Below are 19,982 nucleotides of genomic sequence, written 5' to 3'. Positions count from 1 at the left end.
ATTACAGTTCTTCAATGCAAAAAGTGAAACTCATATATTATCTAGACTCATTAGAAACAGAGTGATCTATTTCAAGTGAAGAAAAATATTCAGAATAGAGAGTATACAGTGGTTGATACCTTTTAATGGCTAACTGAAAAGATGGTAACACATTGCAAGCTTTCGAGACTACTCAGTTCTCTTCATCAGGCATAGACTAATACAAAATCTGAAGAGTCACATATTTATGCACAACACAGCACAGAAAAAAATGCAATAGATAAGACAAGTGACGCGAAGCAGAACTATCATTGTGGGAGAAGGAGAAAACATAAATATTGGACCAGTTCATAGATAAGGAGTCCGGATGTTTTATTGTCCTCTGATTGGGGTCTCCTAATGTGTTGTGATGCCCCCACTAGGTCTTAGGAGCAAATTCCTTAATTGATGTAAAAAGAAATAAATCCATGCGACACATTCATTTCAGCATTGAGAGTGTCAAAGGTCGTCATAAATTTATACTCACAGACTCTTCTCTCTCTCTGAGATGTGAAGTTACCTTTCAATACCAGTAATTTCATATCCCTGATGTCGTGGTCCATCATACAAAAATGTTTTGCCACAGGTAGATCCATTCTTTTTTCTCATTGTGTGACGATGAGCATTCATCCTTGTTCTAAGCTTTTGCCCTGTCTCCCCCACATACAGACCCCCAGTTGGACATTTAGTGCAAATAATTAAGTACACCACATTAGATGTAATGCAGCTGAAAGTACCTGATGTTAATTGGGGATCTTTATCTTGTCCGTGGTCATTATAGATGGACAGGTTTTACATTTTTTCTGGTTGCAAGGAAAGGTTCCTCCAGCTGTAGGAGAGGACAGGGAGCTTCTGACAATGATGCTTCTTAGATTTGGGGGCTGCCTAAAGCACAGTAGTGGGGGGTCTGGAAAAATGGATTTTAATCGGGCATCTTTTTGTAGTAAAGGTTGTAATTTCCGTGCAGCTCCCCTTAGCACCTCCAGATTTGGGTTGTGACTACTAGAGGCACCCGGTTATTTTCTTCTTTAGCTTTGTAATGTAGCAGGTGATTCCTTGACTTTCTGGTGGCCCTTGTAATTTGGTTTTCAATTGTTCTTGGATGGTAGCCCTGATTCAAAAATATTTTTTTGTGGCGACCAAGGTGTTTGTCTCTATCCATGGGGTTGGAACATATGCGATTGTATCTGATGGCTTGGCTATAGATAATAGAGTTCTTTATGTGTTTTGGATGGAAACTGTCCCATTTAAGGTATGTTGGACGGTCGATTGGCTTCTGATACAGGGATGTCTCTATTTCATTGTTTTTTAGCTTAATGATGGTGTCCAAAAAGTTAATCTCAGTGCTGGAGTAGTTGAGTGTTAAATTGATGGTGGGATGAAATTGATTAAACTGTTCGTGGAATGTCTTTAGCTGTTGCTCAGACTCCATCCAGATTAAAATATCATCAATGAAGCGGTAGTAGGCCTGGGGCTTGATGGGGCAAGAGGACAAAAAGTCGCTTTTAAGCTTGGCCATGAAAAGATTTCTTTTAATGTTAATGATTACGGCTTACAGTCAATGAAAACCCAAAAGTCTCAGTAAATTAGAATACTTTATAACACCAGCTTGAAAAAATGATTTTAAAATCCGAAATGTTGGCCTACAGAAATGTATGTTCAGTAAATGCACTCAATACTTGGTTGGGGCTCTTTTGGGATCAATTACTACATCAATGCGGCGTGGCATGGAGGCGATCATTCTGCGGCACTGCTGAGATGTTATGGAAGCCCAGGTTGCTTTGAGAGCAGCTTTCAGCTTGTCTGCATTGTTAGGTCTGGTGTCTCATCTTCTTCTTGACAATATCCCATAGATTCTCTATGGGGTTAAGGTCAGACGAGTTTGTGCGCCAATCAAGCACAGTGATACTGTTGTTTTTAAACCAGGAATTTGTACTTTTGGCAGTGTGGACAGGTGCCAATTCCTGCTGGAGAATGAAATTTTCATCTCCAAAAAGCTTGTCGGCAGAGGGAAGCATGATGTGCTCCAAAATTTCCTGGTAGTCGTCTGCGCTGACTTTGGCCTTGATAAAACACAGTGTACCTACACCAGCAGATGACATAGCTCCCAAAACCATCACTGATTGTGGCAACTTCACACTAGACCTCAAGCAGCTTGGATTGTCTGTCTCTCCACTCTACCTGCAGACTCTGGGACTTCGATTTTTAAGGTCTAGTGTGAATTTTCCACAATCAGTGATGACTTGGGGAGCCATGTCATCTGCTGGTGTAGGTGAACTGTGTTTTATCAAGACCAAAGTCAGCGCAGCAGTCTACCAGGAAATTTGAGAGCACTTCATGCTTCACTCTGTCGACAAGCTTATTGGAGATGGAAATTTAATTCTCCAGCAGGACTTGGCACCTGTCCACACTGCCAAAAGTACCAATACCTAGTGTTATAAAGCATTCTAATTTACTGAGATAATGACTTTTGGGTGTTCATTGGTTGTAAGCCATAATCATCAACATTAACAGAAATAAACACTTGAAATAGATCACTCTGTTTATAATGACTCTATATAATATGAGTTTTACTTTTTGCATTGAAGAACTGAAATAAATTAACTTTTTGATGATATTCTAATTTTGTGAGATGCACCTAAACATCCAAAAAACCAGAGACTCTTTACAAGACAGCAGCCAAGATATCATGGCTCCAACATGAGGGCCACAGATTGACATTCTACCGAATCCCAGCTGAAAGAATACAGATCTGCTCCATTGACCTTAACTGAACCATAAATACATTTGGGGTAGTCAGGATTTGGACCAGCCAGTCACCTGAGCTCCGTGGATACATTTGGAGAAAGCCAGGATGTGGACCTCCAGTCACTTGGCCTTGTACCTCAAGGGACTATCATCTTCCTAAGCTTGTCGATACCTACTCTATGCTTGCCACAGGTGAGGTAGTTGGCCCTGGGAGCTCTGAAGTCACAGCTGCTCTTATCCCAACGAGTCAGCGGAAGGGTGAGATTCTGTAATTTTGCACCACCTTGGGTATTTTGCTGAGACTGTTCTACATGTTATTTACCTGTTTTGTTGTTCAATAAAGGATTGCACACTGTTTTACTCTCACCTTGTGTTGTCTGAGTAGTATTACGCCCACAGTAAAAAGAGAGCGGGCGTTTGGTTGGATTGTGCCCTGATCCTTATTGTCTCGGCTAGCGAACTAGAGCACCCGCTGACCCCCGTGTCTCCACACATGTGTTTATAATTACATGTGTGAAGGGAAGACTCTTTATCAGCATCTCCCAGTGAACAAAAGGATCTGCCGTAGGAATTTCAATGTGCCAATTCTTCTCTTCTCCAACATTATTTGTAGGGTGATTGTCAGGAGGGCCCCATACTTATCAGACTGTCTGCCTATCCCAGCGACATCAGTGAATTCAGCCGACTTTAGTCTAATGTGAATGCGGACTTTTAGGCTTGAAAGTATTTAAATTATTAGTACATACAGTGGGGAAAATAAGTATTTGATACACTGCCGATATTACAAGTTTTTCAATGTACAAAGAATGGCGAGGTCTGTAATTTTTTCATAGGTACACGTCAACTGTGAGAGACAGAGTCTGGAAAAAAAAAAAACAGAAAATCACATTGTATGATTTTTAAATAATTAAATTACATGAAATAAGTATTTGGTCACATACCAACCATCACAAATTCTGGCTCTTACAGAGCTGTTAGTTCTTTAAGAAACCCTCCTACTCTGTACTCATTACCTGTATTAATTGCACCTGTTTGAACTTTTTACCTGTATAAAAGACACATATCCAGTCACTCACACTCCAACCTCTCCACCATGGCCAAGACCAAAGAGCTGTCTAAGGACACCAGGGACCAAATTGTAAACTTGCACAAGGCTGGGATGGGCTACAGGAGAATAGGAAAGCAGCTTGGTGAGAAGGCAACAACTGTTGGCACAATTATTAGAAAATGGAAGAAACACAAGACGACTGTCAATCTTCCTTGGTCTGGGGCTCCAAACAAGAGCTTGCCTCATGGGGTAAGGATGATTCTGAGAAAGGTCAGGAATTAGCCCAGAACTACATGGGATGAGGACCTGGTCAATGACCCAAAGAGAGCTGGGACCACAGTCAAAAAGATTACCATATGTAACACACTATGCCGTGTGGCATAGCTAAGGGTTGCATAGTTGATGAGAGGTATGTGTCTCAGAGACGACTTGTCTCTGTAATGTAAGCCCTAAGTAACATTACTAAATTGCTAGTGTTTTGCAAGGACCTGTGGTGAGGTCACAGTCATGTGACCAGTCAGCTGCTGGGTTTGTGGGTGTTGCTATACCCATATAACATAGACTGCTCCTGAAATAGGGGGCTGTATGTGAGGAGGGACAAGCCTCCTGTGCGTGCTGAGGCTCCAGGACTGAGTCTGAAGGAAAGGACATTTATGTTTTTTTTTCCACTTGAGCTGAGGGCTGTTTCTTTTGGTGATCTGCTGTTTTGGTTTATGAAGCAATAAACCCTATGAACTTTACATGTAACGTGCCTCCTGATTGCCACCCGTTGCCCCTAAGCGAGTGAAATCCCTACAATTAGTAGAGAATGCGGGCAGCGTTCCCAGTAGAGACTTGAGACAGTTACTGCATGTCCTGGGTAAAGTTTTGAGCGAGGCAGCAAGCACTACCTGGAATAATGGAGGACCTGCTGAAACACCTGGTCCAGTCCCAGGCACAGCAACAGGAGACCAACAGGCTGTTGTTACAGCAGAGCCAGCAGGAGCAACGGCAGCAGTTTCAGCAGAGCCAGCAGGAACAACGGCAGCAGTTCCAGCAGAGCCAGCTGGAGCAATGGCAGCAGATGCAGGTTCTGGCATCCGCCATCCAGGAAGGCAGGACGAGCGCCCCAACCCCAGGTCTGGCTGATGCCACCCACGTCGGGAAGGCAGTAAGACGCGCATTACAAAAAATGACCCCTGAGGATGATGTTGAGGCCTTCCTGACGGTATTTGAGAGGGTGGCTGAGAGAGAAAAACTTCAGCCAGAGCAGTGGGCAGAGGTACTGGCCCCATACTTGACGAGGGAGCCCCAGAAGACGTACTATGACTTGACTGTACAAGACGCCAAGGAGTATCCACAACTAAAAGCGGAAATTCTCGCAAGTTTGGGGGTGACAATGACTATCAGGATACAACGAGTTCACCACTGGGCCTATCACCGGGACAAACTGCCGCACTCCCAAATGTTCGACCTGTTGCACCTAGTCCAGAAATGACTGCAGCCAGAGTCGTCTTCCCCTGCACAGATGGTTTGTGCCTTCCCTGCCGAGACCTCTACAGACTTGGGTTGCCCAGGGTGATCCCCAGAATGTCGATGAACTGGTCGGATTGGTCGAGAGATACCAGGGGATGGAAGGCTCCTTGGGGCAGCAGCCCATTCTGTATTGGGGGTCTCAACAGGGGGCAGAGTCCCAAAAAGGGGTGGGGTGTCCCAGGTCAAAAGGGGTGGGGGAGGCGGTGCCCAAGGTCCCCACGGGTGATATTATTTGCAGGAAGTGCCACAAGCCAGGACATATAGCTGCCCGTTGTTCCCAGACCACCGAGCAGATGGACTGCAGCATGGGACGCCGTAGTTCATACTATGCATATCCAGCTTGCAGTGTGAACTCTCCACCTAATGAGGGGCCACAAGCATGTCCCGTGAAGGTGAACGGTCGAGCAGTAATGGCGCTGCTAGACTCCGGGAGCTTGATGACCCTTGTACAGGCCAGTTTTCCTCTCAACCTACTCCTGGGTAAAAAGGTTGGCGAACGGTGCATACATGGCGATGCAAAAGACTACCCTATGGCCAGGGTGAACATTGAAACGGCGCGTGGCACCGAGTCCCATGAAGTTGGCGTCGTTTGGGACTTGTTGCATCCTATAATTATAGGCCGGGATTTCTGTCTGTTTTGGGATCTGTAGGGTAAGGGTTCTAATGATTGCTAGCAAGAGCAGGGAACCAATAAACCCTACTAAGGTATCGCCCCCATCAGAGGTAGATGGGTTTCCTTTGTGTGTCCTTGTGGTGGATGAGGGGGAAGGGTCCCCTGTATTTGACATTCCGGAGTTAGGGGTGGCCGGTGAGAATTTTGGGACTGCCCAACATAGGGACCCAACATTGAGAGAAGCCTTCAACAATGTCACCGTCATTAATGGGGTTGCACAAAGGCCGGGAGCGGACACAAGGTTTCCCTATTTTATGATGAGTGGGGAGTTGTTATACCGGGTCACGAAAATAAGGGAGGAGTTGGTAGAACAGTTAATAGTACCAGGCCCCTATAGACGGAAAGTGTTGGACTTGGCTCATTTACACATCTTGGGGGGACACCTGGGGGTGGAAAAAGCACAGGAACGGGTTGTGCAGAGGTTCTATTGGCCTGGATGTCACCGGGAGATAGGAAACTATTGTAGGTCCTGCCCGACATGTCAGTTAACTGCCCCCACATCTCACTACCGGATCCCCTTTGTGCCATTACCCATTATTGTGGTGCCATTTGAGAGAATTGCCATGGACTTGGTCGGTCCCTTAGTTAAATCAGCCCAGGGCCATCAGTATATGTTAGTCATCCTGGACTATGCCACACGCTATCCTGAGGCAATTCCCCAGAGAAACTCCTCCGCGAAGAGTATAGCCCAAGAGCTGGTCTATGTGTTTTCCCGGACAGGTTTGCCGAAGGAGATCCTGACAGACCAGGGAACACCTTTCATGAGCAAAGTGATGAGGGAGTTGTGCAAGGTTCTGCAGATCTCTCAGTTGAGGACTTCAGTGTACCATCCGCCGTCAGATGGCCTTGTTGAGAGATTTAACATAACACTGAAGAGCATGCTAAGAAAAGCCATAGAGAAAGACGGTAGAGACTGGGATTGTCTCTTACCGTATCTACTGTTTTGTATCCGTGAAGCTCCCCAGGCTTCCACAGGGTTCTCGCCCTTCGAGCTTCTGTATGGCCGACATCCGCGAGGTCTCCTAGATATAGCCAAGGAAACCTGGGAAGCCGAAGTCATGCCCCACAGAAGCATCATTGAGTATGTGGCCCTGATGCAGCAGAGGATTGCGAAGGTGATGCCCATTGTTAAAGAACATCTCCGCCAGGCACAAGAGGCTCAGGCCAGGGTCTACAACCGGTCAGCAAGAGTGAGGCAGTTCAGTCCGGGAGACCGAGTTCTCATGCTAATTCCGACAGTGGAGAGTAAGTTCTTAGCCAAGTGGCAAGGGCCATATGAGGTGGTGGAGAAGCTTGGTGAGGTAAATTATAAAATTCACCAACCCGGAAGACGGAAACCATACCAGGTTTACCATGTCAACCTCCTCAAGCCGTGGCAAGATAGAGAGCCAGCGGTAACTCTGTGTTTACTGGGCAACCTTGAAGGTGAGGTTGGAGCGGTTACCATAGTGGAAATGATATCGAAGGCCCAGAAACAACAGTGCCGGGAGTTACTCCAGAGAAACCGGGACCTGTTTCCAGAATTGCCGGGATGCACGAAGGTCGTCGAGCACAAAATTCTGACCGAGCCACATGTGCCGGTGAAAGTGAAGCCTTATCGAATTCCTGAGGCCCGTCGAGAAGTAATCTCCAAGGAGGTGCAGCGTATGTTGAAGCTCGGGGTCATTGAGGAATCCAAGAGCGGCTGGTCGAGCCTGATTGTCCTGGTCCCAAAACCTGTTGGTGAATGGAGGTTCTGCAACGATTACCGGAAGCTGAATGAGGCCTCTAAGTTCGATGCATATCCCATGCCATGCGTTGATGAGCTCATCGAGAGACTTGGACCTGCCAGGTACATAACCACCTTGGATTTGACAAAGGGATATTGGCAGATCCCGATGGCACAGGAATCCAAGGAGAAGACTGCATTTTCTACACCAGACGGGTGCTTCCAGTATGTCCGGATGCCGTTTGGCCTGCAGGGAGCTCCGGCGACCTTCTAGAGGGCTATGGATAGAATTCTTGCGCCTCATAAGCTATACGCTGCCGCTTACCTGGATGATATTGTCATCTTTACCCCGGACTGGCAGTCTCACCTGGAAAAGGTCCAAGCCGTGTTTGATGCTGTAAGGGAGGCGGGGTTTACGATAAACCCAAAGAAGTGTGCCATGTGCAAAGAGGAAGCCATGTACCTGGGATATGTAGTGGGCCGTGGCGAGATCAAACCCCAAATCAATAAAGTGGAGGCAATTCAAACATGGCCGAGACCTCTGTCCAAAAAGCAAGTTAAATCTTCTTGGGGATCGTGGGATATTACAGAAGGTTCATCCCAAACTTTGCCATGATGGCTGCGCCTCTTACTGATCTTCTAAAGGGGACAAAGTCAGTAATGATCAGATGGTCCGAAGAGGCAGAGTCAGCCTTCCAAGAGATGAAAGGGGCTCTGTGTAAGCAACCCGTTCTGGTGGCCCCGGACTTTAAACATGAATTTATCCTCCAGACAGATGTCTCAGATGTCGGGGTAGGTGCAGTCCTTTCCCAGGAGATACGTGGGGAGGAGCATCCTGTTCTCTACTTGAGTAGGAAGTTGTCTTCTTGTGAAAAAAATTACTCAGTTGTAGAGAAGGAGTGTTTGGTCATAAAATGGGCAGTGGATACCTTACAGTACTACCTAGTGGGACAGAAGTTTAGGTTAATATCCGACCATGCCCCACTCAGATGGATGAGGGAAACAAAGAGTAAGAATGCTAGGGTCACCCGCTGGTTCTTAGCCCTACAAGACTTCAACTTCCATGTAGAGCATAGGGCCAGCAAGCTACATGGTAATGCCGATGCCCTCTCAAGAATCCCTTGTCTAGTAGGTGAAAGTGTCAAGCCCCACAGCTTTAGGCAGAGGGGGAGGTATGTGGCATGGCTAAGGGTTGCATAGTTGATGGGAGGTATGTGTCTCAGAGACGACTTGTCTCTGTAATGTAAGCCCTAAGTAACATTACTATATTGCTAGTGTTTTGCAAGGACCTGTGGTGATGTCACAGTCATGTGACCAGTCAGCTGCTGGGTTCGTGAGTGTGGCTATACCCATATAACGTAGACTGCTCCTGAAACAGGGGGCTGTATGTGAGGAGGGACAAGCCTCCTGTGTGTGCTGAGGCTCCAGGACTGAGTCTGAAGGAATGGACATTTATGTATTTTTTTCCTCTTGAGCTGAAGGCTGCTTCTTTTGGTGATCTGCTGTTTTGGTTTATGAACTTTACATGGAACGTGCCTCCTGATTGCCACCCATTGCACCTAAGCGAGTGAAATCCCTACAGCAATCATGGATTAAAATCTTGCAGGGCACGGAAGGTCCCCCTGCTCACACCAACACATGTCCAGGCCTGTTTGAAGTTTGCCAGTGACCATCTGGATGATCTAGAGGTAGCATGGGAGAAATTCATGTGGTCAGATGAGACCAAAATAGAACTTTTTGTTATCAGCTCCAGTCACCATGGTTGGAGGAGGAAGAAGGATGAGTACAACCCCAAGTACAGACCTGAACCCAATAGAAAATCTTTTAAGTGACCTGAAACTCAGTGTTGCCCAGCGACAGTCCCAAAACCTGAAAGATCTGGAGAAGATCTGTATGGAGGAGTGGGTCAAAGTTCTGTTTTTCTATTGTATCAAATATTTCATGCAATAAAATGCAAATTAATTATGTAATAATCATACAATGTGATTTTATGTTTTTATATATTTTTTTTATTTTTAGATACTGTCTCTCACAGTTGAAGGGTACCTACTTTAAAAATTACAGACCTCTCCATTCCTTGTAGGTGGGAAAACTTGCAAAATCGGCAGTGTATCAAATACATATCTTCCCCACTGTAACTAGTTTTCATTACCCTGATACTCCTGCACGGTGCAGGGCAACAAGTGCTTTGTGTAATATATGAAATAAAATGAGAAATATGGAGCAAGCAAATAACAGACATTGGAATCCAATCAGTAATAATAATAATATTGACATTTTTTCTCTATATAGTGGCAAGACACTTCACAGCACTTTAAAATTTAAAGGTGACAAGTATACACAATATAGTGTAAAAAGTAGACCACAACTAGATTTCATTTTATTCTCAATCTATTCTGCTTTTATCAGGGAAAGTGTGTATTATTTGTTTTTGTAATCTCTACTTCCTATCTGACTTTAAAGGTTGAAACTTTTTTTTTTTTCTCATTTCTTTCTATTAACCTTTAGCATTTTTTTATGTTTGTAAAAGACCTTCTAAAAGTAATGTCATGTTTTCTATTAGAAAGCCAGGAAGGCCTGAATATAATTTTCACGTGAAATGGCTGAGGCTAATGTCCTTTAGGCTACACAGAGAGTGGAATGTGTATAGGCTTTGAGCAATAAATGTATTCTGGTCTCTTGTTTCCAGGAGGAGCACACGAGGACAGAAATAAATCTCGTCCTATTGTAATAACTTGCGTTAGACCTGGAGGACCAGCTGACAGGTACAATACATCTTTCTCTGGCAATACAGATGGATCTGGGTTGCTCTGGCACACAAGCAGATAAGCTATGCATCAAATGCTATAAGCAAGCATAATTAATGTAAAAGCCCTTACTATGTATTAAAAGCAGCAGCGACAATAAGATTTGCACAGGATGCTTATTCCTCACCTCTTTTATCTGTTATCAGCTATTACAGCTGGATTTGACAATGACAGAGGAATCTTAGCCATAATATAATATGATGACTTATGATGGCAATCCTTAACATTATTCAAAATTTCAGAGACAAGCAGTCTGATGAAATAAAAAATAAATCTAAACTACAAGCCTGTTGCCTGTTCACTCCCTAAGGATCCGAGGAGCAAAATGCTTTACTAAATTTCTATGTAATGCAGTAAATTATAAAATTACTACGTTTCCTTTCTTAATCAGATATCCCAGTCATTCTGACTGTTTGTAGAAATAATTAGTCAATGCAAGTGGGAAAAGACCAAGCGATTAGCCTATCGAGAGAGACCTAAAAATCATACTCCCCAAATGCTAATAACCTAGAGATACAGGGTTAACCTGCAGATCAATAGCGTTAGTGATGTCCGGCCGCCTTACTGAGTGTGGCTATTCAGAGAAAATAAGCTTTATTGCTAATAGAAGAAGATGCCATCTTTCAGTCATAGATCTGTGTACAGAGCGGCTCTAGTCACCGCCATCAACAATGTAAGAAATGGCTGCAAGAGTGACAGTTCGCTCTGTATAGATGCACAAAGTGAGCTGTCAAAGTGCTGGGGCATGCTTACAGCCATCCCTCACTGTGTACTGAGCGATGACTGTAGCTGCTCTGGGCACCTCTCTGTGATGGAAAGCTGGCGGCTCCCTGGAGGAATAAAGTTCATTTTATCCCAGTAGCCGCACTTTCAGTAAGGTGACTGAGTAGCATTAAAACACTATGAAACTGCAAATAAACTCTATATCTGCAGGTTACTAGCGTTTGGGCATATGACCGATTGCCTTTAAACTAAACTTTTACAACCCTTAACCTCAGACCGTGAAGCTCTTAAAGTGGTATCTTGGATAGATTTCACCTATTTTCACAAATATCCCGTACTTTGTAATTTAGCATATTTATGGACTGTGGCTCATACATTGCAGCCTGAGAGTCTTCACCCCAAAAATGTGACATGGCGTAACTCTGCAACTCATAACTATAGCACAGTTCCTCTGGAAGGAGTGCACGCATCACAATGCTCTGGGTTGAGCATATTTCCCGGAGCGTATGGAAAAACTTTGACCTTTGAGTGGAGTTTACGTGCTATAGTGTATGAAAGCCGAGCGCAGCGCTGGTTTACTTGCTCTTCATTAGATAGTAATCAGCACTTATTTTCCCATCACTGGTTTTCACATTAAAGTAATTTCTATTCCTCGGTGACCTAGAGCTTGATAACAGTCAAGGTAAATGTTAAGAGTGTGGACAAGTAGGACTGATGTCATGAACGCTGCAAATGAATCATTTTATGTGAGTGGCTATTATCTCTAAACCACATTACATCAAATTAATAAGGATTGTTTTTTTTCATCCTGTTCTAGAGAGGGCACAATCAAGCCTGGGGACAGATTGCTGAGCGTGGATGGAATTCGCCTACATGGAACGACACACGCTGAAGCCATGAGTATTCTTAAGCAGTGCGGCCAAGAAGCGACCTTACTTGTAGAATATGAAGTCTCCGTCATGGGTAAGCAGGAGTCCTATCATATACTTAATGATCTTTATGCCCTGTGTGCAGTTCGCAGATGTTAATGTATGTGTGAAAATTGTGTTATGTTACTGCCATCTTACCATGTGTCTGGTATTGCAGCTGATATTTGTCAAAGTTAATGGAGCGGAGTCACAATGCTGCTTATCAACCAATGAACTGATGCGATGCTGTTTTTTAAAGCAGACCCTCTTGTCCAATCCCGGACATTACATATTCCCTAGAGTTGAGCAAAAAGATTCCCATGACGGTGTTTCAGCAACCACATTGGTGGTGCTTTGCTACCTTACTGGAGCCCTGCAAATCTCCTATTACCTGCAGCATCCCTAGCATGTATTTTGATTAGTAGGCTGCCGTGATATAATTGGCCATTGGACCAGGGTTCAGCAAATCTTTTTGCTCAATTCTAATATTGTGGAGTGTGATACAATCAAATCATGATTTAATTAGTCAGGTTCACTCCTTATCATCCATTTACACTGCGCAATGCACACCATTAAACAACCGCCGGACAAAATCTAGTTTGACAGTCGGTGGTCGTTTTAGAAGCCACCCCCATTTCAGATGACCATGACCAGTGTACAAAATCTGCCAGTATTCTTGGAAGCATAAGTTCGGTTAACACAGGTTCATGCACTGCTGAGAGTGATGATCAAACCAAAAGATCATTTCACCCAATGAACAAGTGTTTTGCTGTGATCAGCGTCCTGTAAAAGCTGCACGATTATCGTAGTCAAGCATTCGTAGGAACGCTTATTCATGATAATGGTGCAGTATAAATGCCTTGTTAGCCAGACATTATCAGAGATCTTACAAAATAAGTAAATGTCAATGAAACTAATTAGCCAGCCTTGGGATTGATGATTAATATTAGATTAGTGGAGAGCCAAATCTTGTCACCCCCCACCGATCAGGATTGGACATCAATTTTCAGAGTCTTGATAACCCCCTAATCCACTTAAAAAATAAATAAATAATAATTTAAAAATATGTGATTTCTATCCTGATAACATGGTATTCCTATAGGGCTCATGGTTTCAGTAGGATTTCACAGGTGTCCAGCCTTAGGCCGAGCTCCATTCTCAGAAGTGAAATTTTCAGTATAGATTGAAGAGACTTTTTTTTTTATTTTCTTCTGGTCGTCTCCTTTGACAAACTGAAATGTTGGTGACTTACGTTTTTTTCATGAAGTGGTGCTATAAAACCATAACACCCCCACCTACAGTAACCATTAATATAAAGGAAAGATGCTTTAGGAGTTGTAATTTCTGCTCATCTCATAAAAAGTCAATGAAACCTTGTAATAAAGATAATGGCCTTCACCACTTCACCAAGGAGCATAACTCATGTGTGACATTTTATTAATTTTATGGGCAGGATTAATTGTAACATTGCATAGTAATCTATAACCATGCACAATGTCCAATTTAACTACATCTCCAATGGAGCATGTGAATTGTGCTATAAAATACAAGTGTGCTGTTGTGGTGTAATTACAGGGAGGCCTGACGGGACCCCGTGGCCCAAGTCCGTGCGCTCTGCCACCATTCAGAAAGTCAATTAAAACATTTTTGAGATGATTGAACATTACATGTGAAATCCCAGCAATGCCACAGATGTGAGGTGCAGGTTTTCCCGGATGGCCATGGCTTTCTTTCCTTCACCCATCTGAGAAATACCTTCAGTTCTGTTGCTACAATATATACCGAACTTATGTCTTTAAATCGCTTGTCTCTTTGTTTTTTTATGGAGCATCTGCATATTTAGTCCTTCATGTTCTGTATATTTGTTGATACAGTGAAGCATTAATGTTTTATTCTGTAAGATTTAATATAACTTATCTATCAGAAAAATAATGATTTACTACATTATATGCCATATTACAAAGGTATTCTCTACTGTACTTTTCATATGGCGGCTCATTGAGTGCATACCTGTACATCGCCTTAGCATTGACTGGCAGGTTCTCCGGTTGTCTGTGTGAACTTGGCTCTGTTATGTCCATGAGGTCTCTAGCTGACCTTTGCTTCCATCTGATTTCTTTACATTACTCAGGACTGATGTCTGTACCACTATGCTTTAGGACACTTGGAGATGACCGTATTAGCGGTACCACTGCGATCCGATAAAGCATCGGATCTCACCCGGACCAATGTTATGCTATGAAGCGGTACACATGTCCGATTTTTTTTTCCTTGGGCAGAGACGGCCATGCAAGTCAGTGAGTGTGTGGAAAACATCAGACTGCACATGGATGACATATGAGTGCAGTCTGATTTCCACGAACTGACAGAATGGAAAAGATGAAGACTTTTTTTTCTCCATCTTCTTCTCATTCGAAAGAATTGGATCCCACGATGTCCAAACTCTGATCAGAATGCGATTTGCATAATCGACTCGATGCTCTTGCATGAGAGATAACACGGTCGTCTTCACCTAGCTTTAGACTGATAATTTGTCATTACTGGGTCTGTCAATAAGACTATTGGTGTTATGTCAAGAAAAAACTATACTTAAAGAGGAAAGTCATTCATAAATCATGTTCTCATAGGATTTACATGCAAGTGAGAAGATCACATAACACTAGAATCCTCTTTAGTTTTTATAACACATTTCTATCTGGTTATGATCATTTCAGCTTTGCATAAATGAATCGTGCAAGCAAATAGAAAAAACTATGTAAAATATATTATTAGCAAGATATGCTTCTTTCTTCGCTCATGAGCTGCTTTTCCTCTCCCCCTGCCTCCAAAACTTACTATATACTCTGTCTGAAAAACTAAATAAGTGTTTTCAAAGTCAAAACAAGATGAACTTAAATCACTGAGGGATCTGCCTATTGATGCCCATAGAGCCAGAGGGAGGAGCACAGTGAGAAGACAGGCATTGGAAGAGATAGACAGATCATTCTTTTTGCGTTTCTCACCCGCCGCTGGATTCATAGCTACGCTGCTCAGTACTACTGAATAATGTCCAAATGCTGGTGATTATTAACATGTGCTACAGACAAAAAGAGAATCTTCATATTTCTGCATATGGGAGACATCATAGTGGCAAGTCTACACTCACTTCTAAAAATTGCAAGATACAAGCCATATAATGGCCAAAAGCAGTCCTATTCCTCGTGTACATACATGACAGCTTACCCTGAAACTACGGACTCAGGTTAACCAAAAATCTCATAAAATTAAGAACATCAATGCTCAGGTACAGAAGGAAAGCTTCACTGGAGAGTTTCCGTAATTTCATAGAACTAATGTTTTTAAAAAAGGGCATTTTTTGCAGTTGTGTAGAGAAAAAAGGATTGTAAATGCTTTGGAATAAAATAATGGATCAATATATGATTGTGTTCTACGAGTAATAGACGTGTTCTATTACCATTGAAAGTATTAATCCAACACGTCTCGACTATAAATAGGCAGAAACGCCGCCCACAGCCCAGTCAATCAGAGGGAGTGTGTGCGACTGAGATACACTTGGGTGAATCTAGGAAATCTGGGAGTTAAAAGTAGAGTTGAGCGAAACAGGTCGGCCAGATTCATAAGTCGCCGACTTATGGCAAAGTCAGGTTTCGCCAACCGAAACCCGACCACAGCGTGAAGTTGGCCATGCGGTCGGCAAAACGAGCGCCAAAGTCGGATTTCCCAGAATGCTTGCACGTGACTTTTTTCAGCCACTGAGCAAGGACGTACACTGCGGGCAGCGAGATGACGTGTGCAGCGTCCGGGGAGAGAGAGATTTTGCGCACTTTAAAAAAGCGGTCTGGCATGTAGGTGTGTTTACTGTCCTCCACTCCCTGCCGACTTTGCTTCCCCATTGACTTGCTTTGGGTTTCGTGTTTCAGTCGGACCTTCGACTTTTCCCGATAGTCTGCTGATTTCGTTTGACTCGACTTTTGAGAAAGTCGGGTTTCATGAAACCCGACTCGACCCTTTAAAAAAGGCAAAGTCGCTCATCTCTAGTTAAAAGGTGTAAATCAATGGGGGCATTATACAATGTAGTGGACCATCTCTTTAAGTGAGGAAAAGGGAGCCATATGTCAAAGTGATATAAATAAACTAGAGCAGTGGGCAGCAACTAACAGAATGGTTTTTTAACAGGGAAAAATGCAAAGTACTACATCTGGGCAATAAAAATGAAAAAAGCATATACAGAATGGGAGGAATAGGGCTAAGCAACAGCACATGTGAAAAAGACTTGGTTATACTAATAGATCACAGACTGAATATGAGTCAACAGTGTGATGCAGCAGCAAAAAAGGCAAATGCAATTCTAGGATGTATTAACAGAAGCATACAGTCGAGATCACGTGAAGTCGTTATTGACCTCTACTCCTCTTTGGTCAGACCTCATCTGGAATACTGTGTCCAGTTTTGGGCGCCACATTTTAAAAAAGACATGAACAAACTGGAGCAAGTTCAGAAAAGAGCGACCAAAATGGTGACCGGTCTGCAAACCCTGTCTTATGAGGAAAAGTTGCAGGATTTGGGAATGTTTAGCTTGCAAAAGAGATTACTGAGAGGAGACTTAATAGCTGTCTACAAATATCTAAAGGGCTGTCACATTGTAGAAGGATCATCTTTATTCTCATTTGCACAAGGAAAGACTAGAAGCAATGGGATGAAACTGAATGGGAGGAGACACAGATTAGATATTAGAAAAAAAGTTTTGACAGTTAGAGTGATCAATGAGTGGAACAGGCTGCCACGAGAGGTGGTGAGTTCTCCTTCAATAGAAGTCTTCAAGCAGAGGCTGGACAGACATCTGTCTGGGATGATTTATCGAATCCTGCTTTGAGCAGGGGGTTGGACCAGATGGCCCAGGAGGTCCCTTCCAACTCTACCATTCTATGATTAAAGTGACTTTCCTGCACCTCAGTCGTACTGTTAGGCTGCAGTCACACTATCAGTATTTAGTCAGTATATCCTCTTAGTTTCTGTAAGCCAATACCAGGTGAGGAACAATTAGAAAAAAAGTATAATAGAAACAAGTCACCACTTCTGCATCTTTTTGCCCACTTCTGGTTTTGGCTTACAAATACTGATGTGAAATACTGACCGAATACTGATATTAAGATCTAAACTCTGAGCTTCTTTAATACTCACCATCGCAACACTAAATGGCCCTTAAAGGCAATTTGTCAGTAGGTTTTTGCTATCTCAGCTGAGTGCAGCATGATGTAGGCAAAAAGATGCTGAATCCAACAATGTATCACTTAGTTTACTATGTGCAGCTGTTCTGACACAATCAGAACTTTTATACTTGGCATGAAACAGAGCTGGGAAGCTAACCCTGCCTACCCTAGGCACTAAATATATAAAGTCCATAGACAGTGAGGTGCTTATCACAATAGGGGGTGCGGCCGAACGAATCTGGCAATGTCAATCTCTTAGTGATAAATTCTTCACAGTTAGCAAACAACAGCAAGTGACAAATGACACATCCCTGACAAGTGACACATCCCTTAATTCTGTACTGGGCCTCTATCTCCTGCTGTCTCCAGATTACAAGGCAAAAACCTGCTGACAGATTCCTTTTTAAGGGGTAAAGCAAGATGCTGGATAATATGGCAAGAAATCTTATTGTAAATGGATAGCAGAGGTTAAGAGAGACTTGTTATCTAAACCATTAATATGGGCATACAGGTTATAGAATGCTGAAAACAGTCCTGTAGCTGATGGGAGGCAAGGTATATGGAGATGAAGTGCGGAGGCAGTGTTCTTCCCATAGCCTGGAAGAGGTCATTTATATAAAGTGATAAAAGATGATTTCTCTACAACACAGCTGATATGAGACACACAGGGAGGACTGTTTTCAGCAGACTATAACCTGTATGCCCATATTAATAGTTTAGATGGGTCAAAGGTGGTGACAGATTCCTTTTAATAACTCACTTTTGTTCACAACTTTCTGATCGTATAGTTCTCTGATTTACAAAAAAAAAGCAGAAACAAAAGTTAAAATGCAGATATGATGCGAGAATAACGTAATATGACAGTTACTACTGAAAATATTAAACTATCCACAAACTGTTCAGGGAAAAACATGTTATCCAGATGCTACTGGGGATAACATCTTCCCAGGAGATCAGGTTCTTGATCCTTTCCTCTATTTGGTATTGTCTTAACTTTTCTTATGCAAACTTGCCATCTCTCTTTTCCACAGTTTAGGAAGTTGGTGGAGAATCTATTAGTAATTCAAGTGCTCTGAGAATTACAGTTTTCCCTTTTGTGAATAGCAGAAAAACGAAATGGGAAACCCCACCTATATGGAATTACTTTATCCTTCAATAGCCTCAATCAGGGAGGCAAGGCTTTTCCCTACTAGAGGGTGCGGTACAAAAGATTTGTCAGATCATTTCCATTGTATTTCAAGTCTATCTTTCCATTCAGGGCATGGACTATATCATCCTTATCTTTATGATAATGTACATGACATATATAACGTCTCTTTGTCTTTAAAGAAGCACTTCCCTCATTGAAGTTTTTATCCTCTTAATATATTGCAGTTATCATATTATAGATCACTGAGTATTTACAATTGCTCGTTTCTCTCTTCTACCCAGTTAATTCTTCTATTTTCTCTGCTTATGTAGAAACAGGAAGTCTCTTGTACCAGGAAGTCATTCCTCTCTTCACATCCCAGCTGCTCCTCACCTCCCTCCTAGCATGCACTTTTGCAATGACTCATGACTCATACAGGGAGAATTGACCTCCTGTTTCTACATAGAGCTAAGAAGGATACAGCTAGTCAGTTTTTAATCACGTGATGTCATTGACCTAATGGATACAGAAGAATTAGCTGGGTAGAAGGGCAAAATGAACAATTGAAAATACACAGTGCTATATAATATGATGACTGCAATAAATTAAAAGGATCACAATTTTCCTGGGAGTGCTTCTTTAAGTGTCAGGAAGTCCCCAGTGATCTGTGTGTTCTGTCCAACCTGATGTGTTCAGATTGGTTTCTGCCAGGAATATAGCCAATGATTTTTTGAGTAATTGGCCTTAGGTCAGCACTCTTTTCAGACTCAGACATGACTCTTATCCTGGGTCTCCTCTATATCGTCTACTCTTTGCTCTAGATATTGTATATCTTCCAGTGTGGCCTATTTTCAGCTTATGTACCTTTTTCAATCATTAAATGTGTGACTCCAGTCCCTTTTTTGTGGGGCGTTACCCATAAATGTGCCTCCCAAATCCAAGACTCATCTGTCTCAGAGATGGTCTCAGATGTACATGATGCCATTTGCTCCTATGGAGGGTGTGCAATGTTCTTGAGAATCATATCTTCTCACACTTCTCCATCCTTAACCGCCACCACCAGGGCCATATTTGCTACTAGGCACCCGCGGGCATGTGCCTAGGGCGGGACAATGCGGTGGGGCGGCACCTGGGCAAAGGTTTTTTTTTTTTTTTTTTAGTGGAAGTTCAAGTCCAGGTCGGATCCTCCCCTCAGCTCCCCTCTCCTCCCCTCCCCTTTTGAAGACATCATACTCAACTCCTCGTCTCCAGCGGTGCCTGTGGCTCCGAAGGTCTCCAGCGCCGGCATTCTTCCTGTGTCACAAACTGTGTGTGTGAGCGGTCAAATGATACCGCTCATTACATTAATGAATATGGACTCCACTCCTTTCCCATAGGCGTGACCGCTCACACAAACAGCCTGTGACACAGGAAGAATGCCAGCTCCCGGAGCGGTAAACATGCAGGGACCGCGCAAGGTGAGACCTCAGTCTAGCCATGCACACAGGGAGGGGGA

The 19,982-nt window shown here is 43.2% G+C and overlaps 1 protein-coding gene across 16 annotated transcripts in view; it reads left to right on the top strand.

Moving 5' to 3' along the window:
- The window catches only part of GRIP1 (glutamate receptor interacting protein 1), a 919,857-nt gene that overhangs the window by 730,756 nt on the left and 169,119 nt on the right, over positions 1 to 19,982 (top strand). For all 16 annotated transcript variants that reach the window (XM_073555470.1, XM_073555465.1, XM_073555472.1 and 13 more), the window contains exons 6-7: positions 10,400 to 10,475; positions 12,058 to 12,203. In XM_073555470.1, coding sequence (XP_073411571.1) covers positions 10,400 to 10,475; positions 12,058 to 12,203 — 222 coding nt within the window. The remainder of the gene's footprint in view (positions 1 to 10,399; positions 10,476 to 12,057; positions 12,204 to 19,982) is intronic.

Source organism: Dendrobates tinctorius, unplaced genomic scaffold, assembly GCF_039654945.1.
Source record: "Dendrobates tinctorius isolate UK_male_01 unplaced genomic scaffold, ASM3965494v1 ptg000224l, whole genome shotgun sequence".
NCBI classification, from domain to species: domain Eukaryota; kingdom Metazoa; phylum Chordata; class Amphibia; order Anura; family Dendrobatidae; genus Dendrobates; species Dendrobates tinctorius.
Note: the sequence above shows the minus strand (reverse complement) of the source record. Positions and strands in the feature narration are given on the sequence as shown.